The 27,719-nt window shown below is 36.8% G+C and overlaps 3 protein-coding genes across 14 annotated transcripts; 1 reads left to right on the plus strand and 2 right to left on the minus strand.

Annotated features, from left to right (window-relative positions):
- Positions 1 to 432: 432 nt before the first annotated feature.
- Osbp (oxysterol binding protein) lies at positions 433 to 16,815 on the minus strand. 10 transcript variants are annotated; one of them, XM_076365034.1, is made up of 12 exons: positions 16,506 to 16,815; positions 15,023 to 15,184; positions 12,419 to 12,484; positions 8,876 to 9,081; positions 7,212 to 7,462; positions 6,665 to 6,857; positions 4,472 to 4,758; positions 4,070 to 4,305; positions 3,709 to 3,985; positions 3,258 to 3,637; positions 2,962 to 3,185; positions 433 to 2,883 (listed from the first exon to the last, which is right to left on the minus strand). In XM_076365034.1, exons 1-12 carry the CDS (start codon positions 16,547 to 16,549, stop codon positions 2,741 to 2,743), a joined length of 2,469 nt encoding a protein of 822 aa, XP_076221149.1. In that variant the 5' UTR covers positions 16,550 to 16,815; the 3' UTR covers positions 433 to 2,740. The 10 variants fall into 10 exon arrangements, with proteins under 10 accessions (XP_076221149.1, XP_031832169.1, XP_076221181.1 ...); XM_031976309.2 differs by having other exon boundaries at positions 7,212 to 7,465; XM_076365066.1 differs by having other exon boundaries at positions 2,965 to 3,185; positions 16,506 to 16,814.
- On the plus strand, positions 13,359 to 26,747 carry SppL (signal peptide peptidase-like protein). Of its 3 annotated transcripts, XM_076365156.1 has the most exons (9): positions 13,359 to 13,549; positions 18,387 to 18,507; positions 18,814 to 19,172; positions 19,874 to 19,938; positions 20,008 to 20,156; positions 20,229 to 20,542; positions 20,642 to 20,985; positions 21,070 to 21,495; positions 21,564 to 26,747. In XM_076365156.1, the coding sequence occupies exons 5-9, from the start codon at positions 20,128 to 20,130 to the stop codon at positions 21,630 to 21,632; spliced, it is 1,182 nt and encodes a 393-aa protein (XP_076221271.1). In that variant the 5' UTR covers positions 13,359 to 13,549; positions 18,387 to 18,507; positions 18,814 to 19,172; positions 19,874 to 19,938; positions 20,008 to 20,127; the 3' UTR covers positions 21,633 to 26,747. The 3 variants fall into 3 exon arrangements, with proteins under 3 accessions (XP_076221271.1, XP_031832177.1, XP_031832178.1); XM_031976317.2 differs by lacking the exon at positions 13,359 to 13,549 and having other exon boundaries at positions 18,073 to 18,507; XM_031976318.2 differs by lacking the exons at positions 13,359 to 13,549; positions 18,387 to 18,507; positions 18,814 to 19,172 and adding an exon at positions 19,184 to 19,472.
- On the minus strand, positions 24,844 to 27,702 carry LOC116426796 (calcium release-activated calcium channel protein 1). Its single transcript, XM_031976320.2, has 2 exons — positions 26,167 to 27,702; positions 24,844 to 25,519 (listed from the first exon to the last, which is right to left on the minus strand). Exons 1-2 carry the CDS (start codon positions 26,779 to 26,781, stop codon positions 25,028 to 25,030), a joined length of 1,107 nt encoding a protein of 368 aa, XP_031832180.1. The 5' UTR covers positions 26,782 to 27,702; the 3' UTR covers positions 24,844 to 25,027.
- Positions 27,703 to 27,719: the final 17 nt, after the last annotated feature.

The following is a 27,719-nucleotide window of genomic DNA, read 5'->3' on the forward strand; positions in this document are numbered from 1 at the left end:
AAAAGAAACGACTGTACAGGCAGTAATATTTTCTCGTTTCAAATAAAACTGAACTCGCAATACGAAACTGCAGCGTTATTTGTCGTTGGCAGCGATAAATAACGAATACTTGAATATATTTCACTCGCGCGTCATAAAATCGATGACGCACCGCAATAGCTAACCGGAACAAGAATTATAATGAAAAATTAAACGAGTACTTTGTCAAAAGGCAAATTGCGAACTGTAATAACGTAATTCCTTTGCTTGTGATAAAAGAAATTCTTACGAACGAGAAATAACTTTGAACTGGCAGGATTTGGTCAGAATAACAAGTCCATTTTATACTTTAAAAAACAAAACAGTTGTACTCTACGCGGCCAATTTAAAAATAAATTGATACAAAAAAAAAATGGATCGATCAGTGGGTATAGCGAAAGAAATATTCTACAATAAACATTACCCGTTCACGATCGTTCGTTTTAATTTGTTACAATAAATCAATACAATTCGTTCGATAGAACAAAAAGGCTATGGTTATTTATCGTATAAATAATTGCACCATTTGTGCGATCAACGGGTGTTTACATAGGAGATGATGCCGAAAGGCAAATATGTGAATGCTACAAAGATATCATTTTTCTTTCCATTCTTTGTTGTAGCGAAGCATTTGTATTTTATCGTTTTACACGAATAGCTAATGTACAAGCACTATATAATCCAAACGTCGGTTTCTATCCGTCTTATCGTATCCTCTTTAAATTATTTATTTATTTATTTATTTTTTTGTTATAGTTAATTCGTATTTATATGTATACAGATATATCCGATTATTATCAACTATTAAAATTATAATATAGCCAAAATACTTAATCGTAACAATCATCGTAAACATTGATTGCAAGCTAGGTGTTCCGTTCAGTATCGTCTTCTACGGATCGGAATAATGTAACTGTCAATATACAAACACTATGAACGGAACAGTTGTACGATGTGCTTGTAAGAGGGATATACAATGGGTTTTATTAATTATCATATGTACATATACGTGCATACATACATACATACGTACGCGCGCACGCAAAAAACAATTCGCGCTCGATCGCGCAGCTTGTACCTGTGTATGGATGTGTGCGTATCTATATATTATGGTTTTGGAAAGAAAAAAAGAAAAAAAAAAAGGATTTCTGGTTTTAATGTCTCTGGGTTATGCCTCAAAAAATCCCTCGAACGGGACAACTTATTATAATCTATGAGCTTTCGGGTATGACTTTGAATTCTCTTTACACTCTTTTTGTATTAATACCGAATATATTTTATAACATTAGCTCGACGGAGTGTATTAGTTAATTAGGCTAGTATAGGCAACCAGCCTATCTTTGTGGAACATTCAGTGTCTACATCTGCATGGTAAAACTGCAGAAATTTGGAAGCGTATCCCGTTCACCATTAATATAGCTGTTTTTTTTTTTGTTGTTTTTGTTTCATTCTCATAGTTGTACGCTACAATTACCGATCACACCTCGTCGCTACAAACACTTTATATCCGCAGGAACATTTCTTCGAAGCGGTTACAGATTGTCGCCATCATTGTAACGAATGCCGCCTCTTACCCAATCATTATTTTCATTTTTTTTCTCAATTTCGTGCAAAGGTTAAGACGTGGCAGTCGAATGAACAGTCTAGCTGCACCGCACACGTGTAAATGACCAATATGTAAAAACGCGTCGCCTAACGTATCTACTTTTAAATAATTCAATAAGGCGTTTCAGACACATTCAACACGATTATTTCTTTTATTTCACTTTGGGTTTATACTCAGCAATACTATGAAAATTTCTTCTACGTTTTTTTTTATCTCGTTTTTAATTCACTTAAATTAACTCCGGCATTACGTCAAGCATCGAAAATACATTTTTATAGTCCTATGTAAGTACTCCCCGCGATGGATACGTAAGAACCAATTCCATCAGAAAATTTACCGTTTCCCGACGTTGGTGTTTACGATCGATCTCGTTAGAACTTACAGTCAGTTCTCTTCATAAAAAAAAAAGAAAAAATAGATTATATCTATCTTCGTTTGGAACAAATCACGAACACCACACTTAGCATTAAGTGTATTTTCGTGTTTGATTCGAACTCCCAGTTAATTGTGGCTACCACTCCACCACACGCCGATGCTTTCATCGTTAAAAATCATTAATCTTATTGCTATCTGTTTCAAACCAAAATAACAAACTCTTTTGCAACTTATCCGCTTATCGATAGTATCTGGATCATCGTTTTGTGAATGTATTGTTATATGTGTGTACGTGTTCAGCCTAATGGCAAAATCTAATGGCAAATACAGAAAATTTTTAGTGTCTATACAAAAGTCGTATGCAAAAGCAGTAACTGGGCCATACGGATTCAATGCATTAATGTCTCGGTTGTTTAGAAAAGTGGGTGTAATGAGAGGAATGCAGTGGTAATTATAGATAAAAGGATGTGTAAGAACAACGGGGAAAGGAGGGCAATGGTACTCTACAAAACACTCGTCGCAACGCGTCAGAAAGCTGACATTCGTCCAGTTCATTGGAAGAAATAACGACTACACCATGTTCTCTAACAACCCCATTATCGTGTCAGCGTTTCTCGAAAGCAATAGTCTTCACGAAAATGATTTCTAATATCGACTATTTTCACTTGAAACAAATCCAAACATTTCCATACTGTATATTGGCGGTCACATCATTATTAATTGATATAATTATATAACAAGCTAAAATATATTTGGACACCGTGACCAGTCACCTTTACTTTTACATTCCCAATATTCTCCGCCGTATACATAGCATAGACTGTCTGTATACGGGTCCTGCTCTTTTTTGAACCACAGTGGTGCATAAGCTTCGTACGGTAAACCTGATGTAAATCAAATATTTAATACTGTTCGTTTCTCAACGAATTCATATGGTACATATTATAAAGAAAAATACTGACTACCTTGAGCAGCCGCCTTCTCAGCGTCATGTTCACGAGCTCGTCGGACGGCCCTTTGTTTTTCCTCTAATCGAAGTTTCTCTGCATTCGCTTCGTCCCATTGGCCATTTTCCATTAACCTTTGATCTGGCCTAAATCGAGAATCTGTAGGGGCTATGCCATCCTCAAGCTCGTTCAGTTGACACGCTAATTCCGTAAAATTATAGTACTTGTCACTGTCATCGCTATAACATTAATTGTTATCGATTAAGTTAGTGAAATACACGGTGGAAAGCATTACTTTATCAAGTGCTTACGGTGGCATACGCCGTTTCCAGGCAAGTATGTAAGGCCCTGTTTTATACACTGGATTATCTGGTGTACCGGATGTACTAATCACAGGTGCAATTTCTATTTTTGAATCCCACGTGCCTTGCACTACCCATTTCACTTCATTATTTGAATTCATAACTACTCCCTTCACTTTACGTTGACTATCCCGTGAGAAGTACGAATACGGCGTGTACTTCAAATGGCACTTTATACCTTCTTTATGATTGATAATATCTGTATCACCGCTTTGATCAACCCACAATTTTCCTACTATAATGTTGTGTACAGTTGTTGTGACTTTTCGCCACGTGTAATGTTGCATACCCCCTTCCATTTCGAGGTGAGCAGTTCCCAACGGTATTACCTACATTGATGCACAGATGAATTGTACCATGTACGTTTTACCAACTGAATTCCTAATACCATAGAACTTACCTGAAGATATTTTCCACGGAACTTTGATGCCATGGTAAATTCTTGCCAGCAACGCCATTTTCGACCTTCGCAATGCTGTGCTAACATAGGAGGATGATGAGATACCTGCTCTGAAATTGCTCTCCAGCCTAAATCGTCGACTCGATCGCATTCATATGTTTCACCTAATAAAGGATTAAAGGGTTTCCCAGTTCTGGTAGCGGTTGTGGAATAGCTGGATATAGTAAATGCAGCCACATAAGCCATTTGCTCGTAGCTATCTGTACATTCTGCTGCCCTATTATACATTGAAACAGATGTAATTTGTGCTCTTCGTAAGAAAATAATTTATTTGAGTACATTAAAGCTACCATAAATGTACCTGTCAAGAATATCTGCATATTCATAATCTTCTGTGAGTCGTTGAAGCATACTAAGTGGCTCAGAGAAGTTGACAGGCATTGGAATTTTTGATAAATCTTTGCCGATACAATTTTTCATAATACTCCATAAGTTTAAAGGATAATTTGGCTTTTCAGGTACTCTAGTCCTTCGTTTCCTTTTAGAACCTGTTACCCCGGTGCTGCCACTGCTGCCATTGTTGGTTTGCCAATTTGTCTGATGTAAAACAATAAATATTTATTATCATAATGAATTCAAAATGCATAAAATCTGTTACTTAAGATTAGAATCTATAAAAAAACATTGATCATTCGTTCATTCATCTCATCCATTTATATACGTTAAGTCTTATTATTCAGTATACAGCCAACAGTCTACTTACATTGTCCAGATTGTCTGTGTTTTCTTCAGCAGCTGTGGGAGTTTGTACTATTGTAGAAGCGGTCACAATAAGAAAGGAGTTTGCACCATTATTTTCTGACAACGGCAATGGTGTTTGATCTCCTTCTGAACTAGAGCCATCATCACTGCCCTGGGAATCAGTTCTGTCTCTGGAATTGCTAGTGGCAACACCTGGAATACTTAGAGTAAACGTGTCTGATTCTTGAGCATCATAAAACTCTACGTTATCTTCTTCATCCTCGGATGGAGAAGTTGTAACCGTTGTGTCTGTAACAGTCAACAAAATATTGTCTAGATTAATCCACTGTTTAATTATATTGAAAACAACACACACACACGCACGCGCGAACACGCACGAGCGCAAACGAATACACACACGTACATACACACATAGATGTGCAAGGTTAATAAAACTAAAGCTGATCAGTGGAACCGTTATTCAATCGCAACCTTGTAGAAACTTCGGTATTCAAAATGGAGAAAACCTTCAGGTGCTGTGAGTCAGTTTGCTCGTTCAGATTAACGATAGAACACAAATACATAAACATATAAAACGCCACGATGCTACCAAATCGTTACGCAATGAATATATAAGTTTCGCGCCAATATGAAAATGCAATAAAACGATGCTAAATATTTGCTGAACTTATATATACATCGCATATGCTCGAAAATATTAAAATTTTTTTTCCTTTACGAGTAAACTGATCATTCAACCCGTCCTCTCATCATTATTCCCTCTCGAACCGATTGAATCTCGGCGATGACAACTGCTGCCATTAAATTGTACCGTCTTCTACCCCCCAATCTCGGTCCACACCTGTAGTATTAGTTCAAATTAACAAACGATGAATCACTAAAGGTGCATTTTACACACACGTATGTTTTTTTTTTGTACAGGCAACTGTAATATACCGCGCATCAGGTTATGTGCCGTGGTCCCGAGATCGGTTTGGCGGCTCTCATGTATTTGGACCTTTGCTTAAAACTTGTCTGAAGCTGCGGACCGTTTACAAGACGATGACAAGAGAACTCCTCCCTTTCGTTTAATCTCAACTATCGGTTTAACATCTCCACTGATCCTCTCCCTTGAACACGATTTCAGAGAGTGTCGAGAACCAATCCGAGAATTTATCACATCGAATTTAACACGGCAGAGTCACGGAAGAAAATCGTGCTAGAAAAACGCGGATGAAACAGCAATTTGCAAGGCCATCTGAGCCTGATTAAGCGCCAAGCTTGGGAGAAACGAAAGCACACCCGTACATGTATACATATATATACATATATATATATATATGTATGATCTATGTACTTATGTGTGTACGAGTGCGCGCACGTATACATATATACTTTCATGCATAGATCACGAATCTACCAGTTAAGTCGCACACAGCTTCAAGTTAAGCAAAGCATCGCGACTGCCATCTCTTCAGATAGGAGGAAAGGTATAGAAAGGCGCGAAATTTGAAACGCAGCTGCTTTGACTAGGGCTCCGGTTAATATCCGTTTTTATAATCTCCTTTTCTTTTTTCTTTTTTTAATTTAACCGTTTCACTGTATACGCGTACACATTCGTTTGTGAAATTTACTAAATAATTTGCAGGTTACTGTTAGAAAAAACATTCAGTTGTGAGTACACCAATAACAAGGGATTACGTTATCACAAAGTGTAACATTATTGACAGAAGTAATGATCATTTCTCCGAATTACAGTGAAAATAGGATGAAAGATATTTGTGAATGAATTTGTTAGCTCTCCAGAATTTTGTTCAAGCATAAACGGATAATCCGGAGCTCCGCGATGAATCGTGTAAAGCGAGTCGCGTGTAATGTTAGTGTCTAGCTGTGCACTGTCGTCTCTTAAATTACGACATCTCGTTATCTACGAATTTTGTAAACCAATCGACAATGGATATACGTACGTGACAATGTATTTGGCATACATTTTCTCGGTCATAGAATACAGAACTATCATCTAATGGCATAATCAGCACTGCGTCATAAACAATGTACTTATGGTAAAAGCTCAGCACAGCGTGAACAAAGGACAAGTACTTAAGCGTATTTTTCTCTGACATTACCGTACACATCAGCTTGTTACTTTGCATCGGTATACTAATCACAGTATCACCGATCATGTTCAAAGATAAAAGAATAGAAATGAAATTACGAGAAGGTCTGTGCCCCCCTGCTGGAACCGCCGAGGGGATTGCATGCTGTGCAGCTTCTTCCAGGTGAGAGTGCTGCCGAGCCAGCTGTTCAACCATTTTTTCTATTCGCACCTTCTGATCGCGCTCGTGTTGCAACATCTTCTTCCATTTAGGTTCTTGTTGCTGCGCTAGTTGCAAATACTCATTGCTTGTCTGAAATCACAATTTGTTCTATTTTCTACGCAACTATTACACGTTCAATATTAACCCACACACTATAGTATGTTATTCATTCAACATAACAATGTTCATTTATGTTTATGGTATCTACACATGAGCATTGCATGCCAATTAATTCTCTATTTATAAAAATATCCATAAATTCGTTTGAGTTAAGCGTCACTGTAAATTATTATAGCAAATTAGTAGCCTCCATTAGGCTTGATCATGATCATTTGCACACATTAAAGGTTCGCAAAGATTCTTCTTGGCAGAAGGATTAATGACACCCCATTCATTAGATATTTTCACTTGTACAATAGCGTTAACAAAAATGTTACAACTTACATTGACCATAGCACAAGCTGCAATACGAAAGAGCGCAGCCCGTTCGCTGACTGTCTTTATTTTTGCCGCTAATTCTGGTGACGGTGGTTCAACTGCTTCAAGGTCATTCAAAGCCCGTTGAAGCATAGTGCCTTTTTTGTTAATCAAATCATAGCAAGCCTGTAAATCTTCCAAGCGCTGAGACAAGTCCTTTATCACGGATACTTGCTCTGGTTTTTGACTATCGTTGTCCTGGAATTCTTCCTCCTCTTCTTCTGGAACAAATTATATTTTACATAATGTGGCTGTTCCAAATACCATTCTTTACCGCTCACGTACGGCGTTAAATCTTCTAAAAAATATTTAATAATTACATACTCTTTAATATAATAAATTGCTTAAAGTTAAGGACAGAAGTGACAATCTTGGCTGTCCTCTCAATACTGTAACAAATTTTATATTATAACTTGTACAACGAGGAACGTTCTAATTGTGACTCATTATTTTCAGTTCTCACAATAAGTACATCTGTTTTGAGTCACGACTTATAGATAACGTGAAATCAATCTCTGTTTTCCTTAACTATTTCAAAGAGTGAAGTTCGACGCGTATCAGATGAACGTTAATGATTCATAGAACTCAATGTCTTAAATGTTTCATTTACGTCTAACATATGGAAACACATTGTTTTAGCTATTACAATATGTATCAGCAGGAAACGTAATCATAATATTTACTTTCCTTACGTTAATTATCGCGGTAACTACTTCTCCGTCACTGGCTACTAAATCATTTCGAGAAAAAAATACGCTATGGCGAAGCATTTACCTTCATCGTTGTGAAAACAAAATATCTGAACAAGTTGAAATCCCCGTTGCGGAAATTAAACGTCGTTGACGTAACTTTACCATCTTTTCTTTAGAGTTGTCGTAGTCGTGCGCTTTTTCATGCACACGTTATGTTACAAAATAGGAATTGTATGAAACAGGATATAAAGGTCAGATGTTTTGCATGATATTCGACAAAATTGTTGTCTATTGAAGAACTTGTAATTACCAGTAGCAGATCATAATAGCGATCAGAAATTCTAATTCGCAATTGAGGATAATTTACATAGTATTTACTCTTATTGCCTGCACTTAAGCCATCAATCATTGACCACTGTGTGAAAAAATTTACCAGCTCTCATTGACATGTGTCTTGTGAGAGACATTATGGACAATTGCCTTTAATGCTATGCTATACAGTCTGCAGAGTGTTGATAGGTTCATTGTTGAAGAGGACTGATTCTTCTTGAGAATCTGCAGCGAGAAAGGAAGAATCAGTTGTGCAATTCCTAGACCATAGCAGGACCAAAGTGTTCCGAAATTGACCAGCATTATCCTGCTGAAGGATTCTAACTAAAAATATTTCCATCATCTAAAATCATCGTTCCTGTTATCAAGTAGAGCACAGATTCCTCCCTGAAGAATAGAATCAGATGTTATCAAAGAGGTTTCTAAATCTGAAATGCTCACTCCTATTTAAATCCAAGTGTTCCTCCAACGATTCTCTCCCCCTTAGATCTCTACTCCAATGATTGAACTGATTAGATTGTACAGAGACTCCTCTTCCCAAATACCGATATCCGGCTGATCAACTCCAATAAATGGGAGTGGAAAAAATAGTGATTTCGTCATACAGACCAGATTCCATAGCCTGAATGGCCTTGGCCTTCGCCAGTTCGAGGGCCGTGACCCATTGTTGACGCTCCACCTCTGTCGCCGCCTTGATATGGAAGGTTTGCGTGCCACCATTGCTCACGACGAACGTGCAAGCGTCTACGGTGTGTATTAAGGCCCCGTGCAAGGATATCGTGCCGCGGCACGTATGGGACATCTCGGCCGGATTTCTAAACAGAGAAAAGAAAACGCGACAGTTCCGTGGACAGATCCTTCGGCTGTTGGAAAACCGTATGACACAGAGAAAGACAGACGTGAGTTTGCAATAGGGCGCTTTGCCCTGCGTTAGCAAGGTTTATCCAAGCCAAAGAAAACGCTGTCGACTCGCCAAAAGAATAGTCTATATACATATGTGTTACCACGAAAGAGAGTTATTATATAGTACCTTATCGAGATTGTCGGTGACTCTACCACTCTAGCTAACAATCATTCGTTCAATCACTCCGTTATATCCGCTTTCCATTAGCTGTCTAACTTTACGAAAGTCCCATTGCCTGTTCAACTTAACGCCATCTCGTCGAATGACGCTCCCTGACGTTGAACAGATCTCAAACGGCAAAGCATCAGTTTCGACGGCCGCGTTAAAAGGAACATCTTATACGCGTATTTTCATATCGGATACAAGTGATTCAGAATAAATTTAGTTCCTGATCACGTGTCCAGGCGTGCCAGTATTGTAGTCGCTCTAATTTTAAATTGAACGGACAATATCGCGACAGTGATTCCACGAAATTGCCAGAGACCTTATAGAATCACCGAGCAAGGCATACATTTCTGCGGCAACTGTAAAGGGTGTACATAAATCATAGGTACAAACCAGAATAAACTGAGAGAACTGATCAACAAACGGAAAATTAATGCTCGCGTCATTCGGCTATCTGCCTCTGTTGGTCACGGTGACTATAGAGGCGTCAAACGGTAAGAGGGGGTAATTGAACCGACCGATGGGCGAAGACCAACTCTAATTTCAGCTGCCAATTTACATGTTTCCACCGCGAGCTCTAGCCGTGAATTCGTAAAACGAGGTTCAAGCGAATCGACGGTACATCGAGTCAATGATTTACGTTCGCGCGGTGACCGGTGCGCGTAAACGATGCATCTACGATTCTCATTGATACCCGAAGTTTGCACCCATAATTTCTTTACACCCCGGCACCGTAACAGCTCGATAAGTGAAATGCGACAGTCTACGTTACACTCTAACAACTTGGCACATGTATATTCATTAGATCGCAGGAAATGAATAAAATATTAGCTGAATCGATTACTCCTTCAAGCAGCCCCGTTACCATTATCAGTCGACAGACCACCGTCCCTACGCGGCATGACCACAAACAACCAAAACGTAACCCGATGAGAAGGTATCACCGAAAAAAAGGATGGAGGGTGAGATTCGTTCGATGATCGAGAGAGGGGAGAGCAGCTTGTAGATCAAGGTTGAGCAGTTCCGAGTCGGCGGAATGAAGTCTGGCGTAAACGTTACAATAGTCGCGGAGAAATTGCATGGCCTGCGAATGGGATCGTACTGGTACGACGCGTTCAGAAATTATTATTGCATATTGTCCAAACGCGACACGTTTTGCGGCGTCCTTTTCTCTTTACAAGTGAAACGATCGTCGACCATTCCATACGGGATTCCCTTGAACAAACGTATATACGAGTGTACCGAAATTCGACCAATTACGAAAATGTACAACAGGGGCATGTAACTGGTCGCTCGAGAACCACTCTTTCCCCTCCTTGCTTGGCGAGCAAGAAAGACCCTCTGCTCCTTCAGTCGCTACGTGAACGCCACTATAAGCAGGGTAGTACGGATACAAATACATATTTGTATCGAACACTACGTACAGCTGCTGATAGTGGGAGACTGGTTAACAGAGTGGGACTCGGCAGCTCCTGGAGTAGCAGTAATGGGCAACCGGCTGATCGAGAGTCAATTGCTGGAGGAGAGGCAATTAGACACCCCTGATGTAAAGTGTCCGTTTAACCAAAGATTAGAGCGAAACGTGACGAAACCGCGTGATTCCAAGTCCAAAGTACGTGTTTGCAAAATCTATCATCGTTTTTCATTCGATGAATTTTGTTTCTCAAGGCGGATCTGTGACCGAGAGAACGATCCTCGCGAGATCCGCCGCGTTCTGCTCTGATCGTAAGTCGAACGGACAATCCGAGAATCTCTTGTCGGGTATAGAAATGTAACAAACGTAAATTGTGCGGACAAATGAAACGTTGGGCCGAATAGATGGGAAGCGTGATCTTGTTTACTTGAACGTTGTTCGATCAGCGGAAACAATCGGCGTGTGCAGCGCGAGAACACGGTCAGTTAGGGACAATGGTTTTTCCTTTTCAAACAGATTATCACAACATAAATTGATAACAAATACAATTATCGTGCGACGATTGCGTCGTTCGTATCGACAAAGGTCTAACGTTGTGCCTTTACTGCCCAGGGATTTATGTAGTGATACCGCGCGTGTTCCACAGATCGCGGATATCTTTCTTCATTGCTCGCATTCGTGTATTTTTAAGGTGTTTCCAAGATCATTTCGGACGAACACCTCTTTCGATCAAACGTCTGCATCGACGCGTATCATTGACCCATTAATCGAGCGATGTTCGCCAGAACGAATGTAAGTTAACGATTTCTATCGATACAGACGCGCGACGCGCAGAATGAAATGTCGGAATTATTAATCGAATAAGCGAGACGGCGGAAGATTACCGGAAAGTCGGATTCACCGAGCGAAAACGTCGAGTTAGAGTGACAAGCAATAAAACAGAAGTTTCTTCTTTCACGTCTTTCCCGATAGCGTCAATAAATTAGATGCATCGACATTCGCTGGTACCAGACCGTCTATATGCATTGCAATTATGCCTTGGAACATTTCCAACGGGTCAGTAAAAGTTTTACATCCAGAAGACCTTCAGGATACCCCTCCTCAATACAGCAGGAAGTGACGACAAAAATGAAGCAGCGTCTACCACGTAAAACTAATTTACACGCAGGTGTACACGTAGACACAGAAACACAAAAATACACAACTCTAACAAGTGTTCCTTTCATCCCCGTTTCTGTTTTCAGTGTTTTTCGTTTCTTTTTTTTCTTTGCTTCGCTAACTTAACCGGAGTTCAAAATTCAAAAGATTTCTCAATACTGTTACAGGCGTCGATTAAAAGAGAAGAAGACCAATGGAAAGTGGGAGAGAGGGAACAGTTCGTGAATAATAATAATATCGACGGAATTAATGAAGAATGGGTAAGGGCGGGAGATAAGTAACAAATAATTAGGAACACTGACGATGCCGTATTATTAACGTGGCTCTAATGTATAGGTACGTTTTTATATATATATATATATATGTATAATATATATATATATATAAAATATATGTATGTGTATGTAAAATAGTAGGCAACTCCAACATCGTCTTTGTCTGCTTGATTAACGAGTTCAATTCAAAGAAGAGTCAGAATATTTCAGCTTTTCTTCGATTTAATTTTACTTACTCGGAGGCTCTGCCAGCCTTCCGCTTGCGTCGTGTTGATATCTTTGGCCCCCCTGTTGGTTCAGCCCTAAACAGTCCATAAAACAAATATTCCCCGTTCACATTTTGTAATACTGTAGCAAAATCATATTTCTTTGAAAGAATAAAGAATAGGTTTTCTCTCTCTCTCTCTCTCTTTCGCTCGTTCTCTCTTATGTATCTAATCTTTCACAAATCCTTCTAGCATCGTTTCTCTTTTTTTTATTGCCGACTGATCGAATATACGTGTTTTATTCTCTATCTTATGTGTCGCCGCTCTGTACAGGGTGCCCCAACAATCGCGGCACAACTATAAAGGAAATCAATCGTTCATGGAAAAATACGTGGAAAATGTAAGTGAAAATTTGCTCGTCCTGTAAGAATTCATCAGGGACAAATTTCATTTCGACATTTTCAACTTATTTTCACAACAGAGACTGCCTGGTTCCCGTTGGTACCAGGATCGCTGGGACATTCTGTACACGTATCTCTCTTTCTCTCTCTCTCTCTCTCTCTTTTTCCGTAATCTTTTGAAATAGAAACGGTGCAACACCATGTCCGTGCGTCGTATATAGTTACACAGAATTCTGTGCGAGAAGCTTTTCCGACGTACACGATTTCACAGGCGTGCGAAAATAAAAAAATTCGCAAGGCATTCGATTCTCTTCCTTTTCCTCCGTTCCGTCTCGGATCGCAGTATCGGGAAAGCATTGCAAACTCAAATCATAGAACTGTGCCAAGCGGAAAATCAAAAAGAAAGATCGGCGTTGATTGCGTGTTGTGTAAGGGAACGCGGATGTTCTAAATATACAATAAAACAAAACGACAAAATTTCCTCGCGCAACGAAATATTCGTGGGTAGCAGGAAACATCGTGTATTTTTTCTTTTTTTTTTGTTACCTGCGGTCGGTAAGTAGGGGCCGAGACACTTGGAACGTTCGTCGCGAGAAACGAAATGTTTACGAGCTGTTTCGTAGCGGAAAGGAATGAAGCGAACGTTCTAAATAGGCTGCGAAACTTTACGTATTCGTGTCGTACGCAAATGTTTGGATAATCGTGAACGTCGCTCTGATGACTGACATTGTTTTCTCTGATTCGGAACTCCGTGGAAAAGGTAACGAACGTTTGCGTAAACTTGCGCAGCCTGATACTAAAATAATTGAAACAAGATCTCGCACCGTGTTTGAAAAGAATAAAAGGCAAATATGCAATAAATCTTCTCTGATGCGTGTGACGAGAATGTACGCAAATTTATATACAAAATACAAGGTACACGGCGAACGATCTGCGCTCCAGACGCATCAAAATTGATTGAACTCGAAATTCCTAGGTATATATATGCGCTCTGGAATACCGTGGTACGTGCATGCTCGGTAAATATGATGTGAAACTAAAATGAAAAAGAAATGAATATCGAATGACACCATGATTAATACACTGCGGATTTTGTGCATATATTGTTGTATATGATTATTTGAAATTTTAATTGAATAAAGAGTTCAATCAAATTTAACATATTTTTGATGTTATGAACTTAATAAAGTCTGTCTTCAATGAACTGTACTTCTAAATTGGTGCAAAAGTATGTGAATTTGCATGAAGATCTGCAAGTCTAATGATTAAATTCAGTTGAGAATACTTGGATAAACCATATAGAGCATTATCTGTAACTGAGTCTGCATTGGCTGCTTATATACATGCAAGTTTGTACTGTTAAATGTTTAATATAGCACTTTATTCGTTATGCTCTTACTATAGACCATCAAAGGTACTAATAAATTTGTAACCATTAGACCATGGATATTTATGCGAACACAGACTGTTGTGGACAAATTTTCAAGAACTGAAATTCGATTAACATTTGTTTACTCTATGATAGTTCTCTCGGATTCTAAATAATATGAAAGCTACATTAAATTTTCTTAAAATATTTACTATAAAGCAGTAAACACAGATTCATAAAATCCATAGTCTAATAATCATGGCTTAACAATTATTTTTGTTACACAATATACAGCTGTTCCTTCTGACATCACATACATATATATTATACAATATAGTTGCACTATACATTGTACACGGTACAAGTTCTGGAAATTAGTGAAATTATCTATGTAAATTAACTGTCAGCATATATAATAAAATAACTCTATTTCATTTTGCTTGAATATGTTTAAGAAATAGCTGAGAGAACTTCACTTGCTGTGTATTCACTTAACAGATGGACAATACAGGTTATATACACATGTAAACCACCATTATTTCTTCAATCATAATTCAATTGAAAGCCCCACTTAAAGGTGTCATTCAGTGAAGAAACTAGTATATTTAGACTAGAATAATTTTAATCGAACCGTTTAGAAAGGGGAACAGCTCTATATTGTAGTCAAACAATTAAGTCCCTGATAATGATTGTTATTGTTGATGGAGTAAAAAAACCAATGCAATGGGAACGGTACAGAAACCGTCCGAAAATGATGATACAAAAATAATGGGAACTAGTCGCATTGGTAGCTAATCACGAGTGTATACGCGAATAATAATGAGATAATTAAAACAAGACGTACTGACACGTAGAGGAAACTACCTGTAATACGACAGTAGGCCATTTGACAGGACGAACCATCTTCGCTGGTAACCTTTCAAATAATTAGTCCATTTAAATAGCCAGCCTTTCATCTCCTGCGTGCCGTGTTGAGCCTTCTGGTCCCCCATTTTACAATACGTTGCGTGATCACACGCGTTTCGCCTGAAATTACAATACACTCCAATATCTGCGCACACATCACCCGAATCGCACGGCCACCATTTTGATATTTCTCTGGCCCACGAACTTGCTCGCTCTTAGATCGAAATTCTACTTGTACACACTGTCCGTTTGTTCGCAATAACACCAGTGGCGATACCAAGAAACTCGGAAGCGTCTGCTGAAAAGCACGATAGTAGAAAACAGTATGGATTCTTCTTTTGCACAGCGTGATAACCCGCCACGTTCCTCGATGACGGCGCCCTAACCTTTATTACCAAGTCACCTATACAGGGTGTCGTGAAATATGTGACACCTATTTGTCCCGAAAAAAGTTTATATAAAATGTACTATTGAATTTGTCTAGATATATTTATAAAGTAATTTTCGAAGAATATTTAACATTAAGTACCATCGATCAAATAAAAATCGACTAATGCCGTATTTCTTGTTCCAAATCGTAAGCGTATTTTCGTTGAAATGATTAAATAAATAAATTTATTTATCTACGCGATAATACAAAATTCGCTCTTATAATTTTGATAAAAATTCGTAAATTATATATAAATAAAATTAAAAATATGTATATAGAATTAAAAAGTTTATCGATTTTGTTATCGTTCAGAAAAATGATTCATCCCAACCCAGTAAATATCACCCAAACTATTTACTTTGAACTACTAGTTTTGCGTTTCGTGATTCTTATTGCAGTATTTGCAAAAAAATCTCTAATTTTCTGATGGTAATCAATGGCGATGAAAAATTGAAATAAATAAATCAGAAATATTTGTATTCACATGTCATTGTTTGGATTACCTTGTATAACATTCACGATTATACGAACACCTACACATTGAAATTTGATTACAGGTAATCTGTGATTTTGCAGATTTCTCGACGTTATTTGTCTACCTTTTTACCATTTTTCTCGCATGACGATCAAAGTCGAATGTAAGATTAAAAAGAACGACAATCGATATTCCCGATAAGACAGAATCATTCTGCTAAAAATCATAGATTCGAATTTCAATTGATCATTCCGCGAAAATGGCAAATGTGAAATTTTCCGTTAATCGTAACGAATGAAACTGTAAATTTACGAAGAAACGTCGATTTTAGCAAAAGTAATCGAAATTGCACGAGGTTGCTGTCATTCTTGACGTTTTTCCCATTGATCTGATAGGAATGAATAATTATATGCACGTGTTACGACTCAAATATACAATGACAAAGGCAAGACACAACGTGAATATAATATTATCGACTAACGCTATTACGGATGCAATTAACACGACGCAGGATAATTAGGAAAAGAATTACGTACTTTTTGAAACGGACACGCCAACGAAAATATGTTCGTTCTGTCATTTGGCGAGATATGCGCAAGTTCTGCTCAGACGAATCGTTCCGCTCAGACGAATCGTTCCGCTCGAGAGAGATGTCATGAAGGAAAAGCACTCGGCACACTCTTCGATTAGATGCTTGATACTGACCATTATCTTCGAACCGAACCAAGCTCTTAATTTATCTGAGCAGATCGCACAACGGTAGGAACGGCGTCGAGTGTCTCTTTATTCTGCTGTACAAAGGATATGTTACGAATTTTCGATGTATTAATAGTTATGTAGTCAGCTCGCATGCTCATAATATACGTATTTCGAACCCCGGAAACATGATTCTTGAGATTGGCTATGCGTGTTAGCTGTTTGATTAACATAACATAATATCTCCTGTTTCGATAAGATTCGGCGAATGTAACGCCAAGGAAGGTGGATTTGGAGCAGAGCTCTTTATCGATAATGACGGGCCAAATTGCAACGTTACCGATCTAGCTTTGTCATTTAATTGTTGAAATATTTATGAGTATAAGAGAATATTCATACTCTAATTATTCAATTCTGTATCGTGTCAATGCGTGCGTTTATCCTCACAATTTATCATTCTAATACTATCGTGCAAGTATACAGACTTTTTTTTATATAATATAAAACATTCCAAAAATAGTATTTCAGATCTTCAAGACAATCTATGTTCATTTAATCATTAACGCATGCAGGGAAGGAACTTAGCAGGAGACACGACTTCATCAACGGGTTGACTAAGAATGGCCAATGAATTTCCTGATTTTACGCATTTATGAACATCGCACCTGCGCGCGCAGTAGGTAGCGTGGCATAATTATTAACTAAAGATTCATAAATCTAGATCGGTACTGCTGGAAACTACTTTTCTGTTATCGATAAAGAAAGGTTATACTAGAAAATGAATTCTATCCCAGACGAGATATAGGATAGACATATAATGTAACATTTTTTCATATACTCTCATGAGTACTAGTACCATTTTCGTATCATGTTCTGTCATATCGACTAAGGCTGGTTTTGCATGGCAGCGCTATAAGGAATAAGAATAAGAATAAAAAATATTAAAATTTTAAATGACAATCAGTACAGTGTTGTCGATATCAAAAATTCTTTATTCATTGAATTGAACGTTGCGACGTGACGTTTCAATAATAACGTGATGCAGTAACTTAGAACAACGGTTGACAGAAATTCAAACACAGTTGAACAAACAGGAGAATAATTTTGATATTGTTTACTTGTAATTATGGACACAGTGTAGAACAATCAGATACACGCTATCAGGACATAACAAATAAACGGATTTCAATGATCTATACAATACGTAATGACTTCGCGCGTTTGGGAGTTTGAAGACATGGCAATATCGTAACGGATACTTTTGTATACTGATTTACCATAATTCATTATTCTATCATTTTGCTTGATGTAGTTTTGCCATTGGCCGTTCCCTAGGCGTAGAGGGCAGAGCGAAACTTCTAATTTTTTTGCACTGTCGGTAATTCGGAACACGTGACACCGAGTCCCATAAGCTTGCAATATCTATCCCATACCTCGTCTGTGGTTCTATTTATTGAACTTTTTTTTATCTTAAATGAAATAAGAAATATATATATGAAAATGTCGAAGTTAATAAGAACTATGGTTGTCCTAATTTTTTTAATTTCATTATTTGTCGCAAGTATTGTAGATACAGAAATTGAACAAATGAACATATAAAATATAATTATTTGCAATATATTGAAAACCTATACATCGTGGAGCATATAAATCGATGCTGACAACTTTGCTTCCTACGCTTTAAAATTTGTACAAATTGGAAGGCTGTTTTTTGGTTACAGATAAGGATTATCAAGAATCAAAAGTAAACAGTTGCCGTGTGAAACTGGCCTTTTCCTTACGTTACTTCTCACTAGTAGAAAACGATTCGTGTGAATAAGCAGTACCAATCTAATGAACAGAGTAAGTATTCCTTTTTTTTTGTTAAGAACAGTGAACGTTTTACAAAATAATTTTTAATCTAAATTATCAAATAGAAAAGGAGACACGAGAATTTCAACAATCTATACAATCTATAATAATCTCAAGTACCCATTTAAGTTTTCTTTATTCACACATAATATTGTTCAAATAGTATATTTAAACAAACGTATACAAATATTATCTAACAAATTATAATTTCGAGTGTCGCGTATATTAGATCATTCGTAAACGAGAGATGTATCTTTCCTTTTCGAAATATGAAAAAGTTGTGTATGAAATTTTCAGATGAAGCTATCGCCGAGATTCAAAGAAATATTTCGAGATGAACAAAATGAATAAAACGGATCTACCAAACATTAATTCGTTAAGGCTAATGTGTTTCGAACACCCAGTAGAGAAGCTTGATGCAGGTCTGCGCCTGTCAACGAGCAGTTGACCTGTGTATAGTTGACCGTGGTATTTGACCGATCGCGCGCTAATATACATTTCTTTTGCGTGTGTCTTTCGTACAGTCCCGCAAATTTTTCTTAAATACACGACCGGCATTCGTATGTACGAAGTGATGGAAGAAGTCGCAAAGGGCTCAGACTTCTGACCACCCAGATGAGACTGCGTGGATCACCAAAATATCAGGACAATCTGGGGTAAGGGAGTAGCAACCTCTTGGGGCCAGCGCTGGTCACGTGACCCGTCTGTTTACCAAAATGGTGAACGTCTATGTTATACAAATGATCTCCGATTGTACCGAGGATTTGTTGGTTCCCTTGGAATAGTTCTAATATAGAAGAACGGGGTTAGAGTAGTCGTACCGTTAACAGTAATATGTCGTAGGCGAACAATCCCAACCACTGTTGCTGCGCTTGCATCGCGTTCCGTTTGGTCACGAACAATTCCAGCGAAAGTTTGAAAGTGGCCGCACGAAAGTGTCTTCCGTTTATCTCTTGGTAATTCTGAATCGTGAACGAATATCGTTGTGAACATTTCAAATGTGTTCTCCCAAGATGCGACGACTGCCACGCTAATCTATTAACGCCCGAATTATTTACTTTAAACCACTTTCCGTATGCTGTATTACTTGTATATCACATTATTTATAAATACCACAAAAAATTCAAATGAAAGTGTCATCAAGATAGGAGACGGGGCGTCAATGGGTTATCAGCCAATGCTTTAAAACTATTTGATCTTTGCATCCGAAACAGTGCTGTTCTTTCCTTCATGCCCTGATTCTAGATGTCAGAACTTTCTTGTTTCATGTCATTTTTTGTTTAGTAGTAACTTTGTTTGTTTTGTCTTGTTGTTTATTGTTATTAGCTATAAAAATCTTATATTTTATTTTCCTAAGGGGGTGACTGAAGTTCTGCAAGGCCTAATTTTATTGCTGACAATGTTGAATGCACAGCGTTACAGGTATGGTCAATCCATTGTCTTCTGTTATAAGTCTTCAATTTTTTTAATGTAAATTTATTATTGTTATAGCGATTACAGATGATCGCTGATGTGGGTTAGAGTGATCAGGAAGCACATTAAAATAGGACATCTAAATGTCTAAAGGTGTCCTAGTGCAGCATTCTGTGCTTTGACCAGGCGTTTTTAAACATGGCCATGTATCAAGTTGACTACCAGTGGTTAGTTTATGCTTAGAAATCTAGAGAAATATGTTGATCATGAGCATATTCAAGTTTAAATATTATTTTTAGGGCTTATACCATAATGGATTCATCTAGAATATCTACTTTCTTAATATCAATTTTATTGATAGTCTATGGCAGTTTCCGATCTCTAAATCTGGAACAAGAAGCTAGAGAAAGGGAAAGAGAAAAGGAACGTAGTAATTTATTGACTGGAATACTGAGCAATTGTAGCACAGCAAATGCAGATGGTGCTAATGGGAGAGTTCAAACATTGAATACAATGCACGCTCTCTGTCTACCTCTTGGTGCTTCCATTTCTCTGCTCATCATGTTTTTCTTTTTTGATAGCATGCAGATGCTTGTAACCATCTGTACAGCTAGTAAGTTTTATTAAAAGCTATCAGTTTCATTCAAAAGGTTTTGGAACAGATTCATTTAAATTTACTATAAATAACACTAATTCTATGCTTTATTTGCAGTTGTAGCTACAGTTGCATTGGCATTTCTTTTACTGCCTATGTGTCAGTACATTATTAGACCATGCTCGGATGGTAACAAAATATCGTTTGGTGTCTGTGGAAGGTTTACAGGTGCAGAATTACTTTCATTTTCTTTGAGTGTGAGTATAGTATGCATCTGGGTCTTGACTGGACATTGGCTACTCATGGATGCAATGGGTATGGGACTTTGCGTGGCATTCATTGCATTCTTTCGATTACCTAGTCTAAAGGTATCCACCATACTGCTAACGGGCCTGTTGATTTACGATGTCTTCTGGGTTTTCTTTTCATCCTACATATTCAGCACAAATGTTATGGTTAAGGTGAGTTTGAAGAAGATATTAATTTAAGTACATCTATTCAATAATTGTCAGTATTGATTATTGGTTCTCATTTTTTTTTAATAGGTAGCAACTAGATCGGCAGATAACCCAGTGAATCTTGTGGCTAGAAGGTTGCATTTGGGTGGTGTAGCAAGAGAAGCACCAAAACTTCCTTTACCTGGAAAATTAGTCTTTCCATCAATGCACCAAGCAGGACATTTTTCTATGCTAGGTCTTGGTGATGTTGTGATGCCAGGTCTTTTGCTTTGTTTCGTTTTACGATACGACGCATACAAGAAAACACAACTGTTACCAGGTGGTTGTGAAACGGGAGTTCCACCTCCGCGTCACATTAATCGCATTAGTTATTTTCACTGTTCCCTGATCGGATATTTTTTGGGTTTACTTACTGCTACTGTAAGCTCTGAGGTGTTTAAAGCTGCGCAGCCTGCCTTATTGTACCTTGTGCCCTTTACCTTATTGCCACTACTTACAATGGCATACCTAAAGGTAATATTAAGTCAATAGTCTCCTCTTCTATTATGTGTTCATGTACTATAAAGTATGTAACATTTCAGGGTGACCTACGTCGAATGTGGAGCGAACCGTTCATATCTCAACAACCTTCTAAGCATATGGAAGTTTGACAAGAGTCAATGGGTTTGTGTATATTACACATTATGGGAAGAAAACTGTTTATATGAATCCTGTTGTCATTTATCATCATATCCTTATTTTTATCAATGTCATTTAATGTAAGTAATTCATTTCTATTGTGCAGTATACATCGCTTAACGCTACAGTGCAAATTACGATTTCGTGTTTAAAAAGCGATAGATGTAATTTGCAGTGTAATTAAAGGTTTAATATATTTTAAACATCTTTTAATATATCGTCAAAAATGCAATATTAACAGTGAAAAGCTCACCGTATTAAATTGGAATGCAAAACAGTTTTTTAAAAACATATTTAGAATACTAACTGTTACGAATACATTGTTAGTATTCTTTTATGTCTCACATTCACGATTGAGCAAAAAATGGACTATATCTAATAGATAAAGTGAATGATATCAATTACTGTCTTACAATTCAGTAAGTATTCTAAACTATGTCACAAAATTCACTTAAAAATGAAAATGTCTTCTTTAGTTCTACAATGAGATTATGGTGGTAACTTTTTTATGGTCTCGAGATTTCTATTTTCTCTTCAGTTCTTTTTCTACATTAAATTAACAGCATATTTTACATGTTAATGATTTTGCTCTAATCCCATTATAAATGTGTGTGATACTCTGTGCAGAAAGTTTCTTTTTAATTTATTATTCAATGGATATCAGAATAATTGTATGTTATATGTAGTTACAAATAGAGTAATTTGATAATTATTCGAAGATTTCCACGAAAATCTAGTGAATGTATGTGTGTAGGTTGTGACTTTCTTTTACTTGGAGCTAGTATCGAACAAAGCATCCTTTATGAAAACCTGTATATAAATTTTCGTTTTTATAAATTTAAGGGTTAAAATTTACAGTTTGTTATTAGGATTAAACAGCAAGCGTTTCACTTGCCAAATGTCATGCTAATATAGCGTGTCATGACCGAGGTAATTGATAATACAGTCTTAGAAAAGATGAAAGTGGAAGTTGTAGAACTTCTATCATAAAACAAAATAATGAAAATTGAATTACATACATATTTACGTCTTGATTTTCAAGAACTATCTCGTGATAAGAAAAAGAGTTTATTATTGCAAAATAGAGTTTTTAACTAAGCTCTTGCTATGGATAGGCATCAGAAAGACTTTGTATGTTTATTTAAAAACAAGACTGAAAATAATATTATATAAAAGCCAATTTATTGCAAGGTCATTCAAAATCAATCAGTTTCTTCTGTTCTTCTATTACTTTATAGTGCTGTAGATTGATATAGTATAATACATAATATCATATTATGCAATGTGACACAAGTGAACACCAGTTGCTTTTGTAACATTTGTATAATTTGTAGTAAACTTCCTGAAAATTAGAGGCAAAGATGGGTTAATTATATAATTCTTGTTTTTGTACTTTATCAATGAGGATTATGAAAAGATTACATATATATATATATAGACTGGAATCTATTTTACGAATAAGAACGTTTGTTAGAACATTATTATATTTTTTAATATAATCTGTTGTGCACCTAGAATGATATAGTGGTATTAGAGGCAATAAATCATTGGATGAACACACTATCAATTTAAAGTCATTTTACTTGGACATTTGTATACTGACTTAGTGAAATTCCATGCATAACACAGGTGAACAGGTATCACATCTGTAACCTTGTTACTCGTTTTATGAACAAAATATTTTGTAATTTGTTTGTCTTAAGTATTTTATTTTTTATTTTGTAATATCAAATGATCGATAATAGAAAGTATTATACAAAAACTAATTATCTTGGACCATCTCAAATGTTTATTTATACACAGATATTTTTTTACTTATGTTAATACAGTTCAAACTATTTATAATGAACTATACATACTTCATAAAATAAAATACTGTTTTTGATACGGTTTAATTAGTTTTTGTATAAGACTGTGACTGTTCTTTTTAATATTTGCTTACCTGTCCATAGCACAAGCAGTTTGCTCTTATTCATTACGCGCCCTTTAGAAGACAGTTTTTATGGGTAAAAAAAAATACTTCACTTATAATATAAGGACACAAGTGATAAAGTATATTTTAATTACTTCCGTTATGAAAAAAGAAAAAAGACTTGATCATCCTCGACATGGAGGAATCTAAATGCGTTTTAATAGATGTCGGAAAATGGTTAAGATTCAGTTTATCGTTCATTGTAAGGCCTCTTATTTTCGAACAAATCAACGTACGTTACAATACAGGGTTCATTCTACTGTGATGTACGTTTTAACTTTCATTTTTCCTTCCATTGTACATACTATTAAACCCTATACATTAATTTTATATTGTCAAATATGCGCCAATCCTGTAATCAATCATTCAATTGATTGTATAAAAATGACAAATCAATTTTTGTACATTTAAATTAAGTCGAGCGTTTTAATTGGAACGATTAGAGGTATTGTGCAATATATACTTTCGTTGTTACGAAAAGATCTGGGAAAGACTATTTTTCTTTTAGGAACATGATTGTATTATGCCTTTGTTTCAATTACAATTTTTCCTTTGATTCATATCATTTTTTTCCTTTTTGTACAAACAGAAATTAAACTATAATAATGTAGAAAATACCAATTGTAAGATTATACAACTTAGTTTATGGTGAAAATGAAAGGTGGATCAAATTATATATATTTTCTCTCTTATAGATTAAGTAATGAGCCACACTTTAATTAACAAGAGAGTCTTCAAGTCTGAGAAAAAGAATAATTTATTTGACTAGGATAACAAGTTCTGGAACGAAAGCATGTATATAAAAGAAACTGAGTACTCGATTGTCCTTCAGTTTTCCCACAAACTAAGTGACAAAAACCTATTATATATTTAGCGATACGACGTATGATAAAAGCGGAGCAAACGGGGAAACACATTTAAAGAAAAATTGGGAATTAAGTCGTAAATAGAACATAATTAAATGCTAAATATAATATAGCTAATACACTAAGAGCACTTTGCTTGTACTGTTGCAATTCTTGACTTGCATGTGTACAGCTATGTACATTTTTATATATAATAAAACATGATCATTTTCGCATGGTCATGTTAAAAAAAAAGTAAAGTTACTGAATAAACTTAATGTGTTCTTTTTCTATCATTTGTTTTACACATGTATACATATATGTGCATATATACATATATATATATATATATATTAACAATGTACATTGTTTTAAGTACAATTTTTATTTTCCAGTGGTTATGATAATGTGAACATAAATGAATGATGTTACAGTCTGCTGTATATTTTAAGAACCAACAACATATTCAGTTCCTGCTCTATAATTTTGTGCAATGTGAAAGATGACAAATTTTTTTACAGAAACTGAAGTTCTTATACAATACTGTGAATTACACGCTGCTCTGTCCCATTGTGACGTTATCTAAATTCCGTTTTATGCTCTCTAATTCGTTCATGTCAGTCACAGAGGATTCGCACTTATATACTACCAATGAATGATAAAAATGAACGGCGAAAGCTATAAAGACTATAAGAACTGGAATCACTATGATGGTACTGGCAGTTGCAGCTGTGAAAGAGTAGTCCCAGAATTTCACCCAGCATAGTATAGCTACTTCTACTAAAAATAGAAACAAACCTAGCACCGTGGAAAACGCCCAGGCTAGCTCTATAAAACCACGCATTCTCTCATGCGGGGATTCCGTTACCAGTCGTGATACCTGAAGTTTACTAATGGCTTCGATATTGGGTAACAAATATGTGCTTATCATTAAAGCAAAGATGTGTACTGATACTAAGACGGTTGTGCAAACAGCGAACATCACGAATAGCCATTCTGGTACCTGATTGGGGTCGTTTATTTGCAGTTCTACCATAGCCACCTGAAAGTTGAAAAAGTACACCGATACAGCATCAAATTTCAACGCTGATTAATATGCGTAATCATTATTGGTTTTGCATAATCGCCTTCACAAATTGTATACCGTCATTTAACCGCCATTGATCACGGAGATATATTTGACAATGAATTATGTTACCGTCAGCGCAAGATATATTGTTAAAGAAAGTGATATTTGTCTTACATAATCAAAGATGAGGCTGAAGATTACACAGAATTGTCGTCCACGTCTATTTAATGATTTTCAGGAAACGTTGTGTAATCCTCAGCGGATTTTCTGATTATACAAACATAGATTTCTTGGAAAATTTGCTTGGTAAAGAATTCACGACTACGACCATTTTAAATTTATGCGACTATGAGTATTTCCCCGCATACTCGGCATGCTTCACGTGCTATTGCTATTTTATAATTACATCATAGATTTGTCATGGAAAAATAGATATTAATTGATTGTTTGATCATCAGCGTAGCAAGTGATTACCATGATGCCAGTCACAGCGCTAATTGTTTCGTTAGAAAAGATGACACTATCGCGGCAATACAATGGAACGCTACAAATATGCTAATTCGCATTCAGAGGATTCACATTCTAAATGGATTATATTTCGAACAAGGTAAATTGCTTACCATCGCAAATCCACTTAACAATTCTGATGTCGTTGCAGTTGCTTTCAATTTAGCTCTGCTCATATGAAGTCTTCTCCATGAGAGGCCTTCAGGACCATCATGCTCTTCTACGGGAGGAGAAGATGGTGTTGGTGGTACCTGAGGTCCTGCACATGTACAGCAACATGTGTATGGTATATTACTTCCTGAGATATGACTGTTCGCGTGTTGACTTGAAAATGGAAGGCTACCCATCGATCTCATATCTAAAGCTACATAACGATTCGTTCTGTTCCTAGGTGACAGAACCAATTCACTTTGTGATGCACACAAGGTACTTCTGGAATTATAATAGGAATAATTTGTGTCACCCAGTTGAAATTGCCTAGATAAATAGGAAGAAGCCGGCCTCGTCCTCTGTGTGCTCTGAGGCAACTGGACGAAGTCGATCTGCGTAAATTTATCCGCTTTTCCAATAATTTCCTCGCTACTTCTGTATCTGCAGATAGTACTTCTTCTTCCATGTTTCTCGTTCATTGTCCTGTCATCTTGATTGGAAGTATTATTCTGTTTCAAAGTATCCTTTTCAACAAGATTGTCATTCGACATATTATCGTTCCTATATCTCTTATACATTTACGCTTCTATATCTCCAGAATATCGGTACTTGTTGCCAAGTCCTTCCCTACGTCATGAACGCTTCCTTTTGCTGCATGAAAGAGTCAAAGGATCGTGGCACGGTTTTCACGAATGTTCAATGTTATCATTGTTTCCTTCCCAACAGATTGAGTCACTACAGCTAGTCGTTCACACATTCACAGAGGTGCGATTACCATACGTTTAAGTCCCTGCTGCTATATTACATGCCTTCTGTTTCATCATTTTAAAACGGTACTGTCAATCTTTATTAAGAAAAAACCTATATAATAATAAATTTGATATCACTCTTTTATCAATACGTGTATATTGATGTTACAGCAGGTACAGAGTTGACCATCGTACTGAGAAATGCCTCACGTCTCAGGATATCATTTAAAAGCACTCAAGATGTCCGAAGGACAGTGTACGTTTTGTATAAAGTATTCCAGGCCGAACCATGCATTGCAAGTATTTATTTTTAAAAAATCCCATTAAGTATCACTCTTTCATTGACACATTTACGTTGGTATTGTAACAGGAACGACACTAAACGAAATTGAACCGCATTAACGACTTCCACATCCTTCAGGATGTTATTAAAGTGTTTCCGACCGTAGTGAGTTACCACCAGTCTTTGTGGCAGAACACTGACCGAAGGCTCGCGTCGCATCACCGAAGAACACACATGACGTACCCGACTGAATCATAACAATAGTATTAATTGCTTCCGAGGCATATCGGCTACATAATAACCAACTCTACGGCCTTAACGTGTGTACATGCTGTATATACTACTGCAATGGGTATCCCCACGTCTCTCTTCTTTGGCGCGTCTACCGCGACCGCGGCCAATGACGCTTGTTTTCTTGACTTTGGAGTGGAAGATAAGACGACTCAGTGAAGGTATTCGGGAAGGTACCTAGACAACAGTTACA

The sequence above is a fragment of the Nomia melanderi genome, chromosome 1 (assembly GCF_051020985.1).
Source record: "Nomia melanderi isolate GNS246 chromosome 1, iyNomMela1, whole genome shotgun sequence".
NCBI lineage: Eukaryota > Metazoa > Arthropoda > Insecta > Hymenoptera > Halictidae > Nomia > Nomia melanderi.